General features: G+C 38.5%; 4 protein-coding genes across 4 annotated transcripts; 2 read left to right on the forward strand and 2 right to left on the reverse strand.

Moving 5' to 3' along the window:
• LOC18776684 lies at window positions 102-2,377 on the forward strand. Its single transcript, XM_007208959.2, has 2 exons — window positions 102-1,805; window positions 2,292-2,377. Exon 1 carries the CDS (start codon window positions 223-225, stop codon window positions 1,144-1,146), a length of 924 nt encoding a protein of 307 aa, XP_007209021.2. The 5' UTR covers window positions 102-222; the 3' UTR covers window positions 1,147-1,805; window positions 2,292-2,377.
• Window positions 2,281-4,321, reverse strand: LOC18775897 (6-phosphogluconate dehydrogenase, decarboxylating 2, chloroplastic). The gene has a single exon (XM_020563813.1). It carries the CDS (start codon window positions 3,996-3,998, stop codon window positions 2,511-2,513), a length of 1,488 nt encoding a protein of 495 aa, XP_020419402.1. The 5' UTR covers window positions 3,999-4,321; the 3' UTR covers window positions 2,281-2,510.
• Window positions 5,152-7,239, reverse strand: LOC18776817. Its single transcript, XM_020564756.1, has 7 exons — window positions 6,979-7,239; window positions 6,612-6,725; window positions 6,437-6,505; window positions 6,282-6,332; window positions 5,946-6,071; window positions 5,386-5,466; window positions 5,152-5,187 (listed from the first exon to the last, which is right to left on the reverse strand). Exons 1-7 carry the CDS (start codon window positions 7,078-7,080, stop codon window positions 5,152-5,154), a joined length of 579 nt encoding a protein of 192 aa, XP_020420345.1. The 5' UTR covers window positions 7,081-7,239.
• Window positions 11,950-13,283, forward strand: LOC109949261. The gene is made up of 2 exons (XM_020564434.1): window positions 11,950-12,326; window positions 12,672-13,283. Exons 1-2 carry the CDS (start codon window positions 12,132-12,134, stop codon window positions 12,879-12,881), a joined length of 405 nt encoding a protein of 134 aa, XP_020420023.1. The 5' UTR covers window positions 11,950-12,131; the 3' UTR covers window positions 12,882-13,283.

Raw genomic sequence — 15,425 nt, forward strand, 5'->3', positions numbered from 1 at the left:
TGTTCAAAAAAGTCCTTTCCTTGAGGGACCACTTGGCATGCTGACTATCTTTTGCAGAAACACATCATAATGCACCATAAAACACACACACCTTCACAAAAACCACTTTCAGAAAAAGCTAAATTGCAATCCCTTTTATCATAATCCTCAAGTAGCATATGCTCGGCTGCTGCATTGTTTAGACCAATCTGACTTCTGGGTTAAGTCTTGACAGGAACCAAAATGAGCATAAATTGTTTGTGTTTTTTCTTCACCTTTCTTTTGAGTTCATGTTTGTGCTGCTTGTGCAACTCTACAAGTGACTCTTTAGATGGGTTTGCTAGAGATTTGGCCTTCAAGGCACTTTCTGAGCGCCGGGCTCACACTGGTGTTCTGTACAAGGCTATCCTGCCTGCTAACTTATCTGGCATGGAAGTCTCCGTTGTAAGGCTTCGAAGCCGGAGATTGTGGAACAGAGGTGCTGCTAATTTCAGCTGTTTTCAAATCCCATCAAGAACCATGCCTATGCCTCATGTGAAAAGGCTGGCTTTGGTCCATCAAAATTTGGGCAATTGGTCTTCTCACTACTACACTCTTCCAGGTTACTCCCTAGTCTCTTCTGTTGTTGGCTTTATGGTTTATGATGCATCAAATACAAGTTATAATAGCACCACAAAGCTCAGTCTCAAAACCATGGGGAAGCCTATATTGGTTCAATTCCCCAATGTCACATTGGATCAAGGCACGATCTCCAAGGCAAAGTGTGCATCATTTGCTACCAATGGGACAATTTCCCTCACTGAAATGAGACACCCTGGTGTATGCTACGCCACAGAGCAAGGTCATTTTTCGATCGTCCTTCGATTGAAGAGAAAAAGAAGCCTGAAGTTTCTGTGGGTTGTAGGGTTCGTGCTTGCATCTCCCATGATAGTTTTGGTGGGTTATGTTGGGATGGCATCTCTGAAGCGTCTAAAGGCGAAGAAGATTCAGGTGATGGAGAAACAAGCTGAGGAGGATTTGGTTCTTGAAAATAGATGGGTTCTGGGTAGTAAAATGCCTTCTGCTGCAGTAACGAGAACTCTGCCGGCCCTTGAGAATGGCTCTCCATGCCATGGTTCATCAGATCACTTGTCTTTTTATGGTTTGGCCAAAAGCAATAACTATTGAGTGAAATTGTAAATTTGTGAAACATGAAGTTTCTTATTGTCGTGAAAATAAGCATTAAGATTTAAACTGCATCATCTCTGCTTGATATTATTCTCTGATGGTCATTAATGATCCCAGCTTCACATCATTCTCATACGGTTTTCAAATGATTGCATTTATTCGGGATATTCGAAATATTCAAAAGACACTTGAGCAACATTGAAAGATACTTGAGCAACGTGACAAGTTGAGTGACATGCTACGCCTTAATAGGTGCCTGGACCAAGTTTTTCTCAAGCATTACCCAAAAATAGAAACGAAAAGAAATATCATAATTATATGAAACACCACAAAAAATGCAGTATTGGACTCTCTTCATGAGATAGAGTAATTGGTGTCGTGTCACCTTGAGAGTCGAGGTAGGTAATGAACAAAGTAATTTCATCATCCTTGGATCTTCAAGAACAGTTGACAGAGCCACTAAAGTAAGTCTGTCTGAACTCATAAAACGACTTTCAGACTGCTTCACACCATTACAAAAATAACATTAAAATGTCCCCTCTTTCTACAGTAGCCTCAAGGCCCTCAACCTCACACAACAATGTTAGCTGACCGCTGAACAAGAAAATTGTGAACCAAAACTACAATGCAAGGCAGCCATGACTGAAAAAGAACGCAAGGTAAATGCAAAAGCAAAATCAGGGCTCCTGAGGGGGACTAACATTGCCAGTCTTGAGATAACCAAAGCCCAGTTTCTGAGACAACAAGAATAGATTTCTCAACTAAGCATGCGCCGACCACGATGACACCAAGCCTTTTACCTCCGAGGAAAATTATGCTTAGACTTGTTAAAGTTACTGAGATTAATTTCTTAACTCAAGTTGTTAGAGAAACAGAAGGGGATGCAAACTCATAATTACCACCCAAAAAACCTTAATGAGATAAGAGAAATAGTTAAATCCATTGAGTATAACAATTGCAAATCCATCTATATACTAGTTTCCAGTTCAAGCAGCAGAATTACACATACACAAGAAAGTGACTACATGGAACCTAAAGCAAGGTTCTTTTTAGCTTATAAACCAAACGTGATCTCCATTTTTCGAGTTGAAACAATAAATCGGATTGACAGAACATTCAACAAAGGAACACCACTGAAATCCAAGGAACAGAATAGCCATTTCAAAATGCAAAAGTGAACAATGGAAAGAAATCATAAGACAACAATTTAGCTCATTGAACTCAAAAGGCATGCATTTCTTATTAACAAGGGTAAGCAATGATCGCTATTCGCTATGCCTAAGCAAAGAAGCCTCTAAGAAACATACAATTCCAATTCAAGTATCAAAACAACCAGCATCCAATCCAAATCAACAACCAACCGCTCAATTGAGAGCACCAACACCAGAACCACTCTTCTGAGCAAGCTTGGTCCACTCGGTATGAAAAGCTCCAGGGCGATCAACCCTCTCATAAGTATGAGCTCCAAACAAGTCCCTCTGCGCCTGAACAAGATTGGCCGGAAGCCTACCCCTCCGATAGGTATCGAAATAGGACAAACTGGCACACATTCCGGGAGTGCTAATCCCGGCTGATACAGCCAACCCAACAACTCTCCTCCACGCAGCTTGCCTCTGCACCATTTCTTTAGCAAAATCAGGATCAACAATCAAGTTGGGCAAGTTTTGATTCCTCTGATAAGCATTCTTAATCCGATCCAAGAACACTGCTCGGATAATACACCCACCTTTCCAAATCCTAGCCAACTCCCCCAAATTCAAACCCCAACCCTTCTCCACACTCTTGGCCCTCAACAAGTTCATCCCTTGAGCATAACTGCAAATCTTAGAAGCATACAAAGCCTGCCTCACATCATCAATCAACCTCTTCTTATCAATCCCACTCGTCACACTCCCAATCACTTCCTTAAACCCAGCTTGCTTCAAAGTCTCCTCAGCCTTCTCCCTCTCCTCCTTCAACCCACTCAAGTATCTGCAGTCCAAAGAAGCAGCAATGGTGGGCGCAGCTACAGACAGCTCAGCAGCCTGCTGCACAGTCCACTTCCCAGTCCCCTTCATCCCAGTCTTGTCCAAAAGCTTATCCACCAAAAACCCATCTGCCAAATCATCCCTAACCTTGAAAATATCAGCCGTTATCTCAATCAAGAAGCTCTCCAGCTCTCCCTTGTTCCACTCTGCAAAAATCTCACCCAATTCCTCATTGCTCAACCCCCCGACGTTCTTCAACACGTCGTACGCCTCCGAAATCAGCTGCATATCGCCGTACTCAATCCCATTATGCACCATCTTCACGAAATTACCAGAACCCCCTTCTCCGATGTAGGTCACGCAGGGACCATCCTCGACCTGGGCGGCAACCTTGTGGAGAATATCCTGGACGTTGGTGTAGGCCTGGTGGGACCCACCGGGCATGAGGCTGGGGCCGTGGCGGGCCCCCTCCTCACCGCCGGAGACTCCCATCCCGAGGTAGAGAAGTCCCCTACCGGTGGCCTCAGCAATTCGACGCTCCGTATTCTCGTACCACTCGTTGCCGCCGTCGATGATGGCGTCGCCGGGCTCCATGTGGGCGGAGAGCGCAGCGATAGTCTGATCGACCGGAGCACCGGCCTTGACGAGGATGATGACGGATCTGGGCCGTTGGATGGAGAGCACGAAGTCGCGAGGATTGTTCTGACCGAAGAGAGGAAGATTGCCCTCGTTGTGGGCCCGGTCGACGGTCTCGTCGACCTTGGAGGTGGTGCGGTTGTATACGGAGATGGGGAAGCCTTTCTCGGCGATGTTGAGGGCGAGGTTTTGGCCCATGACGGCGAGGCCTGCGAGGCCGATGCGCGAGAGAGCAGGTGAAGCTTCCATGGCTACTGCTGTACAAAGAGAAAGAGAGAGTGAGAGAGGGGGGTTTGGTGAAGAGAGAGATTGGAGGAAAGAAAATGGAGAAGGGTGGTTGATGGAGCGGAGAGATATATGGAAGGATAATTTTTTGTATTTCGGTTTTGGCAAGTGGGTTGGTGAGTTGGGTTGGGGAGGGAACTGACGGACTCGTCGAGGTAGCGAAGGGACAGTGACCTAACCACCAACGAGGGGGTGCCGTGGACGTCGATGACTTCGAGGTTTAACCAAAACGCCACGTTTTATCCTCTCAAACAACATAATCCGTCTATTAGTTTTTGCTTTATTTTTTTTGGGCGGTTATAAGGTAGTTAAAAAAAGGGGAAATATACGGAGATGATCACTTTGCACAACTTTCATTTCCAAATGATCACTTTACAAATAGTAAATTTAGGTTTTAATAGAGGATTATGCTCATGAGACGTTTTAATAGAGGATTATGCTCATGAGACATAATATGATTGCAAGAATAAGCATAATGGTGTATGAATTAACTGTAGAGTTTACAAGATAACACCAACGCCAACCACAATTGGAAGTCCAGAATCATAAACAGTATAGTCGCGCGCTTATACCGAATATTTAAATAGTATGGCCGCGCGGCTATACTATTTAAATATACAATTTGGTCATATAATTTTGGCTTTTTATCGCAAATGGTCCTTAAAGTTAACGAAATTATCACCTTTCATCGTTAATCTCACTCGGCCTTTCCATTCTCTACGGAAGCTCATGTTATGTTGAGTCACACGTCATCTATCTTCAGAGAAGGTCAAAGTTCATATCACAGTGATTACATTAATTTTTCGATCCCGGCACAGCCCACTAATATTCGTGCTCATGCCGCGTTGTACCCCATTTAAATGGGTTGGGCTCGTGCCGTGCTGGGCTTGACACCTCTATACTTGACATCAACATCAACAAACAGATTGAAAATATACTAGATGGGTGGTTCGATGGGATAGTTCATTTGGTAATTAGGGTCTTTGATTGAAGGAAATACGAAGACAGATTTAGGGCCATTTGGAACATAAGATATCTTTCAAACTATTATACATTCATGTTTGTAATGGTTACAGTCGCCGTTGTATGCATTGATCTATGCATCAAATCTCCTAACTTAGGCCAACATGGTAACAGTTGCTATCAAATATACCTGTTAACCATACCAAATTCTCGAAAATTTCTTTCATTTAGAACTTGTGACGCTTTCAGCTAGTTAGTTTTGATGAGAGCAACTCCGATTAAGGACAATACCACAAGAAAATGATTAGATGGGACGTATTTCTTGAGAAAAAGTTGTGGCAGAAAAGAGTACAGAAATAATTAAAAAGAAAGAAAATTGACTACATACCATAAAGAAAACTAATTCCTCATTTGCAAGAGCCGCTGTGAATTCATTCTTTTTCAGTTTCTCTATGATGAAATGTTGTAACTGCATAAAGAAAATTGGCCTAGACAGTCATGATTGTACATAATGGTGCAGTCCTCAACAATATAACATATGCATTCATGGTAAGAAAACCTGCTAAATGAGATTATTTAGGGTAATACAAGCATCTGTCATGTAATTCTCAGTGTTTTACAACTAATAATTTTGGAGGTAGGAAGAGACAATCCGTTGCATGTTTAAGTTTTGCAAAGATTTGTGTCTCAACATCTTCAAGATTGAAGTGATAAAGTTACATGTACCTTTAGAGTTCTTGAAAATTAGAAAACCAGCCACCAAAATTTGTAAACTATTCTATAAAATTAAAGAGATACGCAAATGTAAACAACAGCAGACTTAATGGCAGAAAACTATAAAGATGTATCACAGGAGCGGCCTCAGTGTCCGCCTAAGAACATTGAAGAAATATTTTCCCTTTCCAACAGTTGTTACAGACCAATTAAGAAAGAACTTTTGATACATACCTCATGGTGAGACCTTTTAAATTCTGCAAAGACTCTCTTGGACTGATGAAAAGCTCGAGAGAAAAAGGATCTGAAGTTAGGCCCAAGCATCTTCAGTAGAGGGTCATTAGAAAGGTTGTTTATGAACTGCAAAACATCAGATTTGTTGAGTTAATGTGAGATTATATTTTGTAAAAAGCAAAATAGGTCAATTGTCGAAAAGACTTGATGCTGTCAGTGCTGACGGGACTTAAATTCCCGCGACGGTTCACAGATGGTCAGAATATTATATTGACTATATATCAACCCATCTGAAGTTCTGAACTAATACTACGAGTGTGGGATATCCAATAATACCTTCAAGAAAGTGCATCTTGTTAATTGTCTTTGAACCCTCATATTCCTCATCTATTTATTTATTTTTTGTCAAAAAGAAACTAGCAAATATTAGTAAATCAGCAAAACTTATGAATTAAAGAACCGGAAGCCAGTTTCAAGCAGAAAAAACTTACTTGTGTAATATGAAGAGCCTGCTCAAGCCGCTGAATTTGAATCCATTGTTCTGTAACAATGTCAGCCATCTGAAAGCAAAGAGAAAGAAGCCAATGGCAAAATGAACACCACACTAACATCATCACACACACATAGCCATAGACCAAAGATGGATTGAGTACATCAGTGCATGACCTTTTGGGCCTGAGAGGCAACTGTTTCGAATCTATCCTTGGCATCTTGTGCTTTAGACTCTAAAACATGAAGATTGAAGTTGTACTTTCTTGATGCAGCCCACAGAAGCCGTACCTAAAAAGCATTGCAAAGCCCATTTCTCAAATCCAACAAACCCTTTCTGCTACTTTTTCATTGAATTGAAAATTGCAAAAAATAAATTGAAAAAGATGTGACCCTCTTCTTCTAGAGCATTAAGCCTCTCATCAGTAGCAAATGAGTCTCTCTGTGACGTACAAAATACAAATGCAACCAAATATTATATATTTGCTTTCAATTTAGCATATAATTGAAAGCTGAAGACTTGAAGCTGAAACGGGAAACAAACCTTAAGAGTGAACAAAACAGACTGCAAATGATGGATCTTCTGCAATGATGTATCTGGGTTTAACAGAAGTATGGAACTCAAGGAATGTGAGATGTTGTGCATGAAGAACTGCTCCCGCACAGCTTTTGGAAACTTGGATACCAGGGACGGAGGAATTGGGTGCCTGCTGTGGTTTAGTGAGCTGATTGATGTAAGAAATTTCACTGAAAATGGGCAAGATATTTATTTTAGAATGGCAGCATCAGAACTAGGTATCGAGTCATTTTTAATCTCAAAAGTCAGTGTGTTAATGCAAATTTTAAAGCAAACAAGAGAAAAAAAGAAACATCTTTGGATATGGAACAGTCAATTGGGAGTTATCCATCTCTTCAGGATCATGTACAAAAAGTAAAGTCAAAACATATCAAACCCAAAGGTTGTTACTCTATAATTTTGAATTTGGACACAATTATCAAACTCTACTTTCAAAATTCGTCTGTTAAGATCAATGGATGATAGACATTACAGAAGATTTTTTTTTTTTCTTCTTTATCAATATCTAAGTTCTCACTCTTTTTGCTTTCAAATATATTTCCTGCCTAGATCATGAAGACTATACAACAATCAGTGCTAAACCTGCTAAACCCAATTTCCGCCCCGGGGGGTTAGACCACTTGGGTTATATTTTATAGTCTCATTGAATGTGAAGAAAGTAAGAATCATAGTAGGCAGTATTGTGTCATCTCCTGGGCTCCTCTGGGTGTAGCTCTGTTTTTTCTAATGTTTGGAAGAAGCAGCACCAGATAGATGGTAAGTTGTTTTCTAGTCTTCTTTGGAAAATAGAGAGCAACTTGGTTATTTGAAAATTTAACTACAATGGCCTATTGCGATATAGATGACATGATGTTAGAATTGAAAAAAAAAAAGAAATGTGTGTCAAATTATAGGATAGCACCTCCCAATATGCTCTTATTGGTACTTCTCTTGGGCATTTGTCTATTAAAGTCAAATGTGGGGTTCATCTCTTCTACTCTTTTTTTCCCCCCATTTGGCAACTCACTTAAGTATTAACTTGAGGAAGAAAAAAAAACTGAAAGAGAGAAAAAGATGGGAAGAATTAAAACAAGTATACAATTCAGAAAAGTGCAGCTTCCTTTGAGTTGATTTGGTATTTGATTCTGGAGGACTAACCAAGTGAGTGGATGACCACAAATTATTTAGATTTTTCTACTAGAGGAACGCTCCTAATTGTCAATTGTCAGGCAAGACACTATCATTCTTGAACTAAATTTGAAGTAAGCCTACTTTTGATTGAAGAGAATTTTCTCCATTTCACACTGGAGAGAGTGATGTTTATTTGCATTCAATTACACACGTAAATTTGGTATGACGTGCATCAATATTGTCGATAATGCATCAGTAACCTGTTTGCATTGATAATTGATATTGTGTCAAAACGAATTCTACTCCAAGCTACAGTGAAAGTGATCCCTTATGAGAAATTCTTCCTATTTATCTGTCCTTGAAACTTTAGTAATTTGTCTCCCCACTATTCAACTTTAGTATTGAAAGCTTACTAATTGTCTTCCCAGCTACTCAACTTAACTATGTACCGTAGGGTTTCTACTCTCTAATCAAGTATTGCCAATGCTGCTAATTGTGAAATTTTTTAAGGTGAGAGACAGTTACAGACAAAGCTTTACCAAACTAATACAATTATCTTCTAATTAGAGTCAGAGTCTCCAGATATAGTGCAGACTAAAAGAAACAGACCCTTCACTGGTTCATCAGGTGTACTCAAGTTGAGCAGCCCTGGAATTCTTGTCCCTGTCGACCATAAGAACACTACAGGTCTTCCAATACATCAAGTTCTGCACAGAATCCAGTGGCACAGCTTTTGGATTCCGGAAATCTTCTTGTGATAGATGGCTATGGTCATAATGACCTGATAATATTTTATGGCAGAGTTTTGATTACCCAGGTGATACATTAATACCAGGTATGAAGCTTGTTAAGAACAAAATCACAGGTTTTAATTGGCATCTTACACCTGGAAAAGCCCCCAGGATCCTTCTCAAGGACATTATGCATATCAACTTGGTCCTTATGGATACCATGAATTAATTCTGAGGGAGGATTCTGTTATAAAATATCGGACTGCACCATGGAATGGAATCCAATTTAGTGGGATGCATAATTTAAATCCAACATATGATTTTGTGTTGGATAATGATGATGAAGTATATTATGGTTATAAGCTTCTCAACAGCTCAACTCTTTTTAGGCTGGAGTTAACTCGAGATGGATTTGGGCTGAGCTACATCGGGAGTGATGGAAACCAAGGTTGGGTCGTTAATCTAATAGCAACGACTGATATCTGTGACAAATATGGAATATGTGGTCCGAATGGTGCATGTAGTATTGACAAGTCCCCAGTATGTAGCTGCTTGAAAGGATTTATACCGAACTTTCAACAAGACTGGGACTTGGTGGATTGATCATATAGCTGTGTGAGAAAGAGCCAACTGAATTGCAGTGGAGACATCTTTAAGAAGTACTCTGGGGTGAAATTGCCAAGTACAGAACAATCCTGGTATAACACAAGTATGAACAACTGCTCCTGCACCGCTTTTTCAAATTTGGATGTCCGAGATGGAGGAAGGGGGTGCTTGCTGTGGTTCAGCGATCTGGTTGGTATAAGATATTCCAATATAAATGGGCAAGATATTTACATAAGAATGGCTTCATCAGAACTAGGTATGGAATCATCTTGCTGTTCAAAACAAAGTTTGAAAGAAAAATAAAGGCCACCAAGGAAAAAAGAAGAAAGAAATCTTCCAACAGTGACATGATTAGAAACAAGATAGAGCCAGAAAACTTCTGACATTATTAGAAAAATATTTCTTTAGAATTGTATCAGAAACTAGCATTAATTGTTCGTTGGATGATAAAAAGTAAAGATTTTTTTCTTTATGAATTTCTGACTCCTCAATCTTCTGCTTTCAAATACTTCATTCCTAGATCAAGGACACAATACAAAGATCATAGTAACCAGTACTGTGTTGTCTACTGGAATGCTGATCCTGGCCCTAACCCTGCTATTATATGTGAGGAAGAATCAGCAACAAAAATATGGTAAGCTATTTGATTTTGTACTCTTCTGCCCCTCCATTTTCTAAGATAGGTAGGTTCAGTTCTATAGAAAAATTTTTCTGTTGCCTCTCCAGTTTCTAAGCTAAGGTTCCATGCTACATTATTTACTTCACTACGTACTTCACAGGAGAAATGAAGCCCGGCCAAGGAACATCTGGAATTACCATTATTTGACTTGCCCGCTGTTGTTTGTGCAACCAAAAACTTTTCAAACAACAATAAACTTGGAGAAGGTGGTTTCGGATCAGTCTTTAAGGTAAAATCAAATGTAGTCCTCCCTGCAGTTAGCTTGGCAGTTTCCACATGTCATTTGGGTCAGGACTATGGACACAAGTCGTATATTGAACGTTTGCAAACAACAGAGTATGGATTTTGGTCATCATATGTGGCTAATGGATTTAAGGGTACATTAAAAGATGGACAAGAAATAGGTGTGAAAAGGCTCTCAAAACATTCTAGACAAGAACTCAATGAGTTGAACAATGAGGTTACACATGAATATCGAATGCATGAAGATTTATCAAGTTTCAAGCAAGAAGAACCAAACCAATCAATCTATTGCTTAACCAAACCAGAAATAAATAGTCAGAATTTGAGATTGGGGCCTAAAAACCGAACTTTGTTATTGGCAAGACCATAGAAACTCCATGATAGGATAGCCGGGCGGCTAGGCGGGCGCTAGGCGGCTGGGAGGGCCTCCTAGGCCGGTTGGGTCTTTATTGGGTGCCGAACCCAGAGGACGAAGCGGCCGAAACCGAAGAAAACAAATCGGAGCTTGAGTTGATAGAGAAGCGAAATGGCTGTGACTTCGACTGCAACCTCCGTCCTCTGCGAGTGCAAGTGTCGTGTTCGTTTTGTATAGCCGCATGGCTATACCTTTAAAATATCCGAATATATTAATATTTCAAGCATATAGCCGAACGGCTATACTTTTTAAAATATTCTAATATATTTGGCGAGTATAGCCGATCGGCTATACTCTTTAAATATACAAATTTGTCATATCATTTTAGGGTTTGGGGCTAAAATACTACTTTAGTCCATTGGACTAGAGTTATTTCTTCAATTATTTTATTTGTGTAAGCGATATTAGGGAATGAGATTTTAAATTATTTTCAATACCTCCCATTCTAATAATATCCAGCTACTAGTCCATTGGACAAGAATAATGTTAAACCCATAAATACAACAACAAAATAAGGATCTGTCAATATTTTGTAGACTAAAGAATGTTAAATTTCATAATATAAAATGCTTGTATAGAAATTTACTTTCTAAATTGTATCAAAAGTTCAAAACCACTGTGCTTATTTAAAAGAAGAAACAAAAAACAAGCAATTATTAAATCATATATTTCTCTTCCCACTCACTATCTCTAGCACCAATACACCAAAACTATTGACATTGGATTTTATCAAATAGAACCCATCAATTGTACATTATAGGGACATGTAACCACTACAAACCAGTCAATCAAAAGCTAAGTTAATAAGCAAATCAAATATACTATATGTATGTATTGGTTCTTTTGTGATTTATACTTACTATATGCTGCAACCACTTTCTTGGTTTTTAAGTGCAGAAAATAATTCATAAAAATTAATTACGATTTGATAAGTGATTTATGAAACAAATTAAATATCTAAATACTAATTATTCGTAAAAAAAAAATTAACTAAAAGCTAATTAGTAATTATATTAATTAAGATTTACTCAATTAAAATATTACTAAAAAAATAATAATTAAAACATAATTACTAATAAAAGTAATTAAAATAAAGCAAAGATATTATTTAATACAAAAAAGAAAATAAAAAAAACCTAAAGAAACTAATTTTATATTTCACAGAGCCGCCCAGGCCGCCTAGCGCCTAGGCGCCGCCTAGCCCGATTTGTCGAAAATTTCCTTGTGATTCTTTATGTTATCGGCTTGATCTGGCCTCTTTTGTTGCCTGCGTCAATTCTGGTCAAGCATGGAATTGAAAATTATCGTTGATGTTGTCTGCTAAAGAACAAATAGCATGCGAAGATCACCTGTTAGACCCTTTTGTTATGCTCTAGATTATCGTTGGTATGCTCTAGATTTAGCTGTTCTTGCGGTTGGAGTGATCGAAAGGACTATGACTGGTGAAAGAAAAAGTTTTCATCAAGTTGCATTTGACCATTTGAAAGATCTACAGAACCATTTGGAGGCTATCAATGACATCCCTCGCAAGGTAGTCTATTCTGAATTGCAAGTTCGACTTGCAATTACATGTCTAACATGTTTCCCCGGGCAAATCTGTTGCCCGTTGTCTTTGAAAGTTGTTTTGTGTAAAATATAATCACCTAAAAATGCATGCAAAACAAATTATTTATCATTCATGTTCTGATGCTAGAGAATTAGCAATTGCTAAATGGATTGCATTTTGGTATTTTGTTCAATTTTACTTTGAAGTTTCATGTTTTCCTTATCTAAATGCTTTCAATTTGTTTGTGATGTCATCAGTTTTATTAGTTTGCTGCATCTTTTTTCATGTTCTTCATTGTAATTATTTTATAATGCTTCTGTAATGATGCAGATCATGATGGCGACGCTTTTACCTATGGATGATCTTTCTCTCAATTTGGCTCATTGTGCCTCGCCATGGAGCTATTCTGAATCACATTACACATGTGCTTCAGAGAAAACTGATATAACACGTGAAGAGGGAAACAAATCAGTTGTATCTTTCACGGGGAAACTACTAGATATATTACATCACTGTCTTCCTTCAACTGTAAGTTTATAACTGAACTGGATCATGTTCTAAGTGATGGCGTAAGTAGGGCTTGAAGACAAGCATTGGAGTGGAGAGCGTCAATTGCTAAACATTTGAAGAGTGGGAATGGCAGTTGTCAAATTTTGCAGCGTCTTCTTTCGTTATCTGAATGCCAGTGGCAATGGAAAGAGGCATTAACTGTATTACGTCCCGCACCATCTAAGCTGCTTAACCTGAGAGTTACAAGAGCCTTTTCTTCTTTGGGAATTTATATGATGATCAATTGGTTCTTGTGCATGAATTGCTTTTTGGATATTTGTTATAGATCACTGGTTGTTTATCCTATAAGAAAATGGTAGTTAACTGTCTTTCCCGAGCAGAAGGGTACTTGCAATACACTTATAGTGGGAATTCAAATCATGTCATTCTCTTACGAGAAATTCATCCTATTTATCTGTCCTTGAAACTTTAGTAATTTGCCTCCCCGCTATTCAACTTTAGTATTGATAGCTTACTAATTGTCTTCGCAGCTACTCAACTTAAACTATATACTGTAGGGTTTCTACTTTCTAATCAAAGTTTCCAATGCTGCTAATTGTGAGATTTTTTAAGAGACAGTTACAGAAAACTTTATCAAATTAATACAATTATCTTCTAATCAGAGTCAAACTCTCCATATACAGTGCAGACTAAAAGAAACACACCCCTCACTGGTTCATCAGGTGTACTCAAGGTGAGCAGCCCTGGAATTCTTGTCCTTGTTGACCATAAGAACACTATCAATCTATTGGTAGTCTTTAATGAAAATGTCTTGTTCCTGTTAGTTGGAAAGAGTCAATTTCCCCTCTTATTCTCTCTGAGTTTCTAATTTTTTTTTGTTTGGCTTGGTTCCTGGCATTACATGGTAGTCTTTAACCCACCAATGAATTCTCCAGGTGTGGCTGCATGGATGAAGCCTCCCCTAAAGAAAGAAACATCAATGAAGCTTGTGAGAGCACTTAATTAACTTGATATATGTAAATATGTAAAACAGCAGCCATGACAAAACAGTGCATTCAGAACATCAACATAGGATGCAAAAGCCACACATATTCTCAAGCAACATTTTTCTGATCAACTTCCAAACAATATATTAACTCTAATTCAAATCACAACATGAGTTGTTGAAATCATGATGGTACCCACTTCCAAGGAGCATCTCGAGCAGGAAGATTCGAAGGCTTTAGACTGAGACTAGCAAAAATATTCAGGAGATCTCTTTCTTCACTATCTGCATGATTACGTTCAACAACACGAGTGTGTTACCACATAAAGGAAGGAAGGTAGGTTCAATAAATGACAAGGCAACAAAATTACCAACCACAGTCACAACTGTGCTACAATTTCAATGTTGCGAAGATATATACTCTTAACTTGTTAGGAAAGAATTGGACACCCAAAAATAACACCTAAATATATTACCAATTTTATTAAACTTAAAAGAAGACTTAAAGCATAACCAATTCTGCAGTTCCAAAATAAATAAACTAATAATTTGTAAGTCATATCCCTTGCCTGGACTGGAAATAGGTGATGAGTGCCTCATTGTTGGAACTGTGTGTGGCTCCTTTACTATTTTGGACTCCATCTTCTTATAAGAAGTTTCACCAATTAACTAAGACATCCGTTAATTGCTTCTCCCCAATATGCTCATTTCCAGAAGCTACGGAAGTCTTTGTTTCTCCTATAACTGAGATAAGAAATCATAAGCATTGTACATATAGGATCCGTTCACCATAGGAATAAAATGTTATCTTCACACTTTTAATAACACATCCAAAATACTTTGAACAAAAAAAGCTGAGTAGATACAACAAGTCTGTCTCAACACTTTTACTAACCAAATTCTATTGCATGAACTCTGACGAAGACACAAGAGCAACCAATTGCACCACTAAGAGTATATCAAAAAGCAAAAACTTTCACTATCTAGCATGTACTCAATCATCCATACATACAAGGGGAGAATGGAGATGATGTGGCTCATAGAATCAAAGCACGATAGGTAAAATGGAGGGTTTTGTTAAGCATATATATAGTGTGATCATCATATTTTGCTAGAATTGAAAGCTAAGTTTATAGAACATCTGTTAGACCAGCCATGCCATATGGGGCTGAATGCTGGACAGTTAGAAAACAGACATATTCATAGTTCCTGTAGGTACATATTAGCCAACTGTTACAACCAGCACTCTGTTTCTCTAACGGCATATTAGCCATTATTAGACACAAATTGTTAAGAGATCAGATTAAAATATTTGTCACCTTTTGAATCCTTCAAAATTGGAGATGTTTGCTGAATAATCTTTGCTATCCTTCAAAATTGAAGGGTCATTGCCTCAACCTCAAAAACCTGGTTTTTATAGTGAAAGGGATCTCAATGAACTCGAAGTCGATCCTTCTTCTAAAGCATTTTCAGCTAATGAAGTCACTTTCTTTATACTAATGGAGGCTCGATAAACGATAAATGATAAAATCAGTCCAACCAATCAATGGATGAATATCGAATGCATAAAGATTTATCAAGTTTCAAGC

The sequence above is a fragment of the Prunus persica genome, chromosome G5 (genome assembly GCF_000346465.2).
Source record: "Prunus persica cultivar Lovell chromosome G5, Prunus_persica_NCBIv2, whole genome shotgun sequence".
NCBI classification, from domain to species: Eukaryota; Viridiplantae; Streptophyta; class Magnoliopsida; order Rosales; family Rosaceae; genus Prunus; species Prunus persica.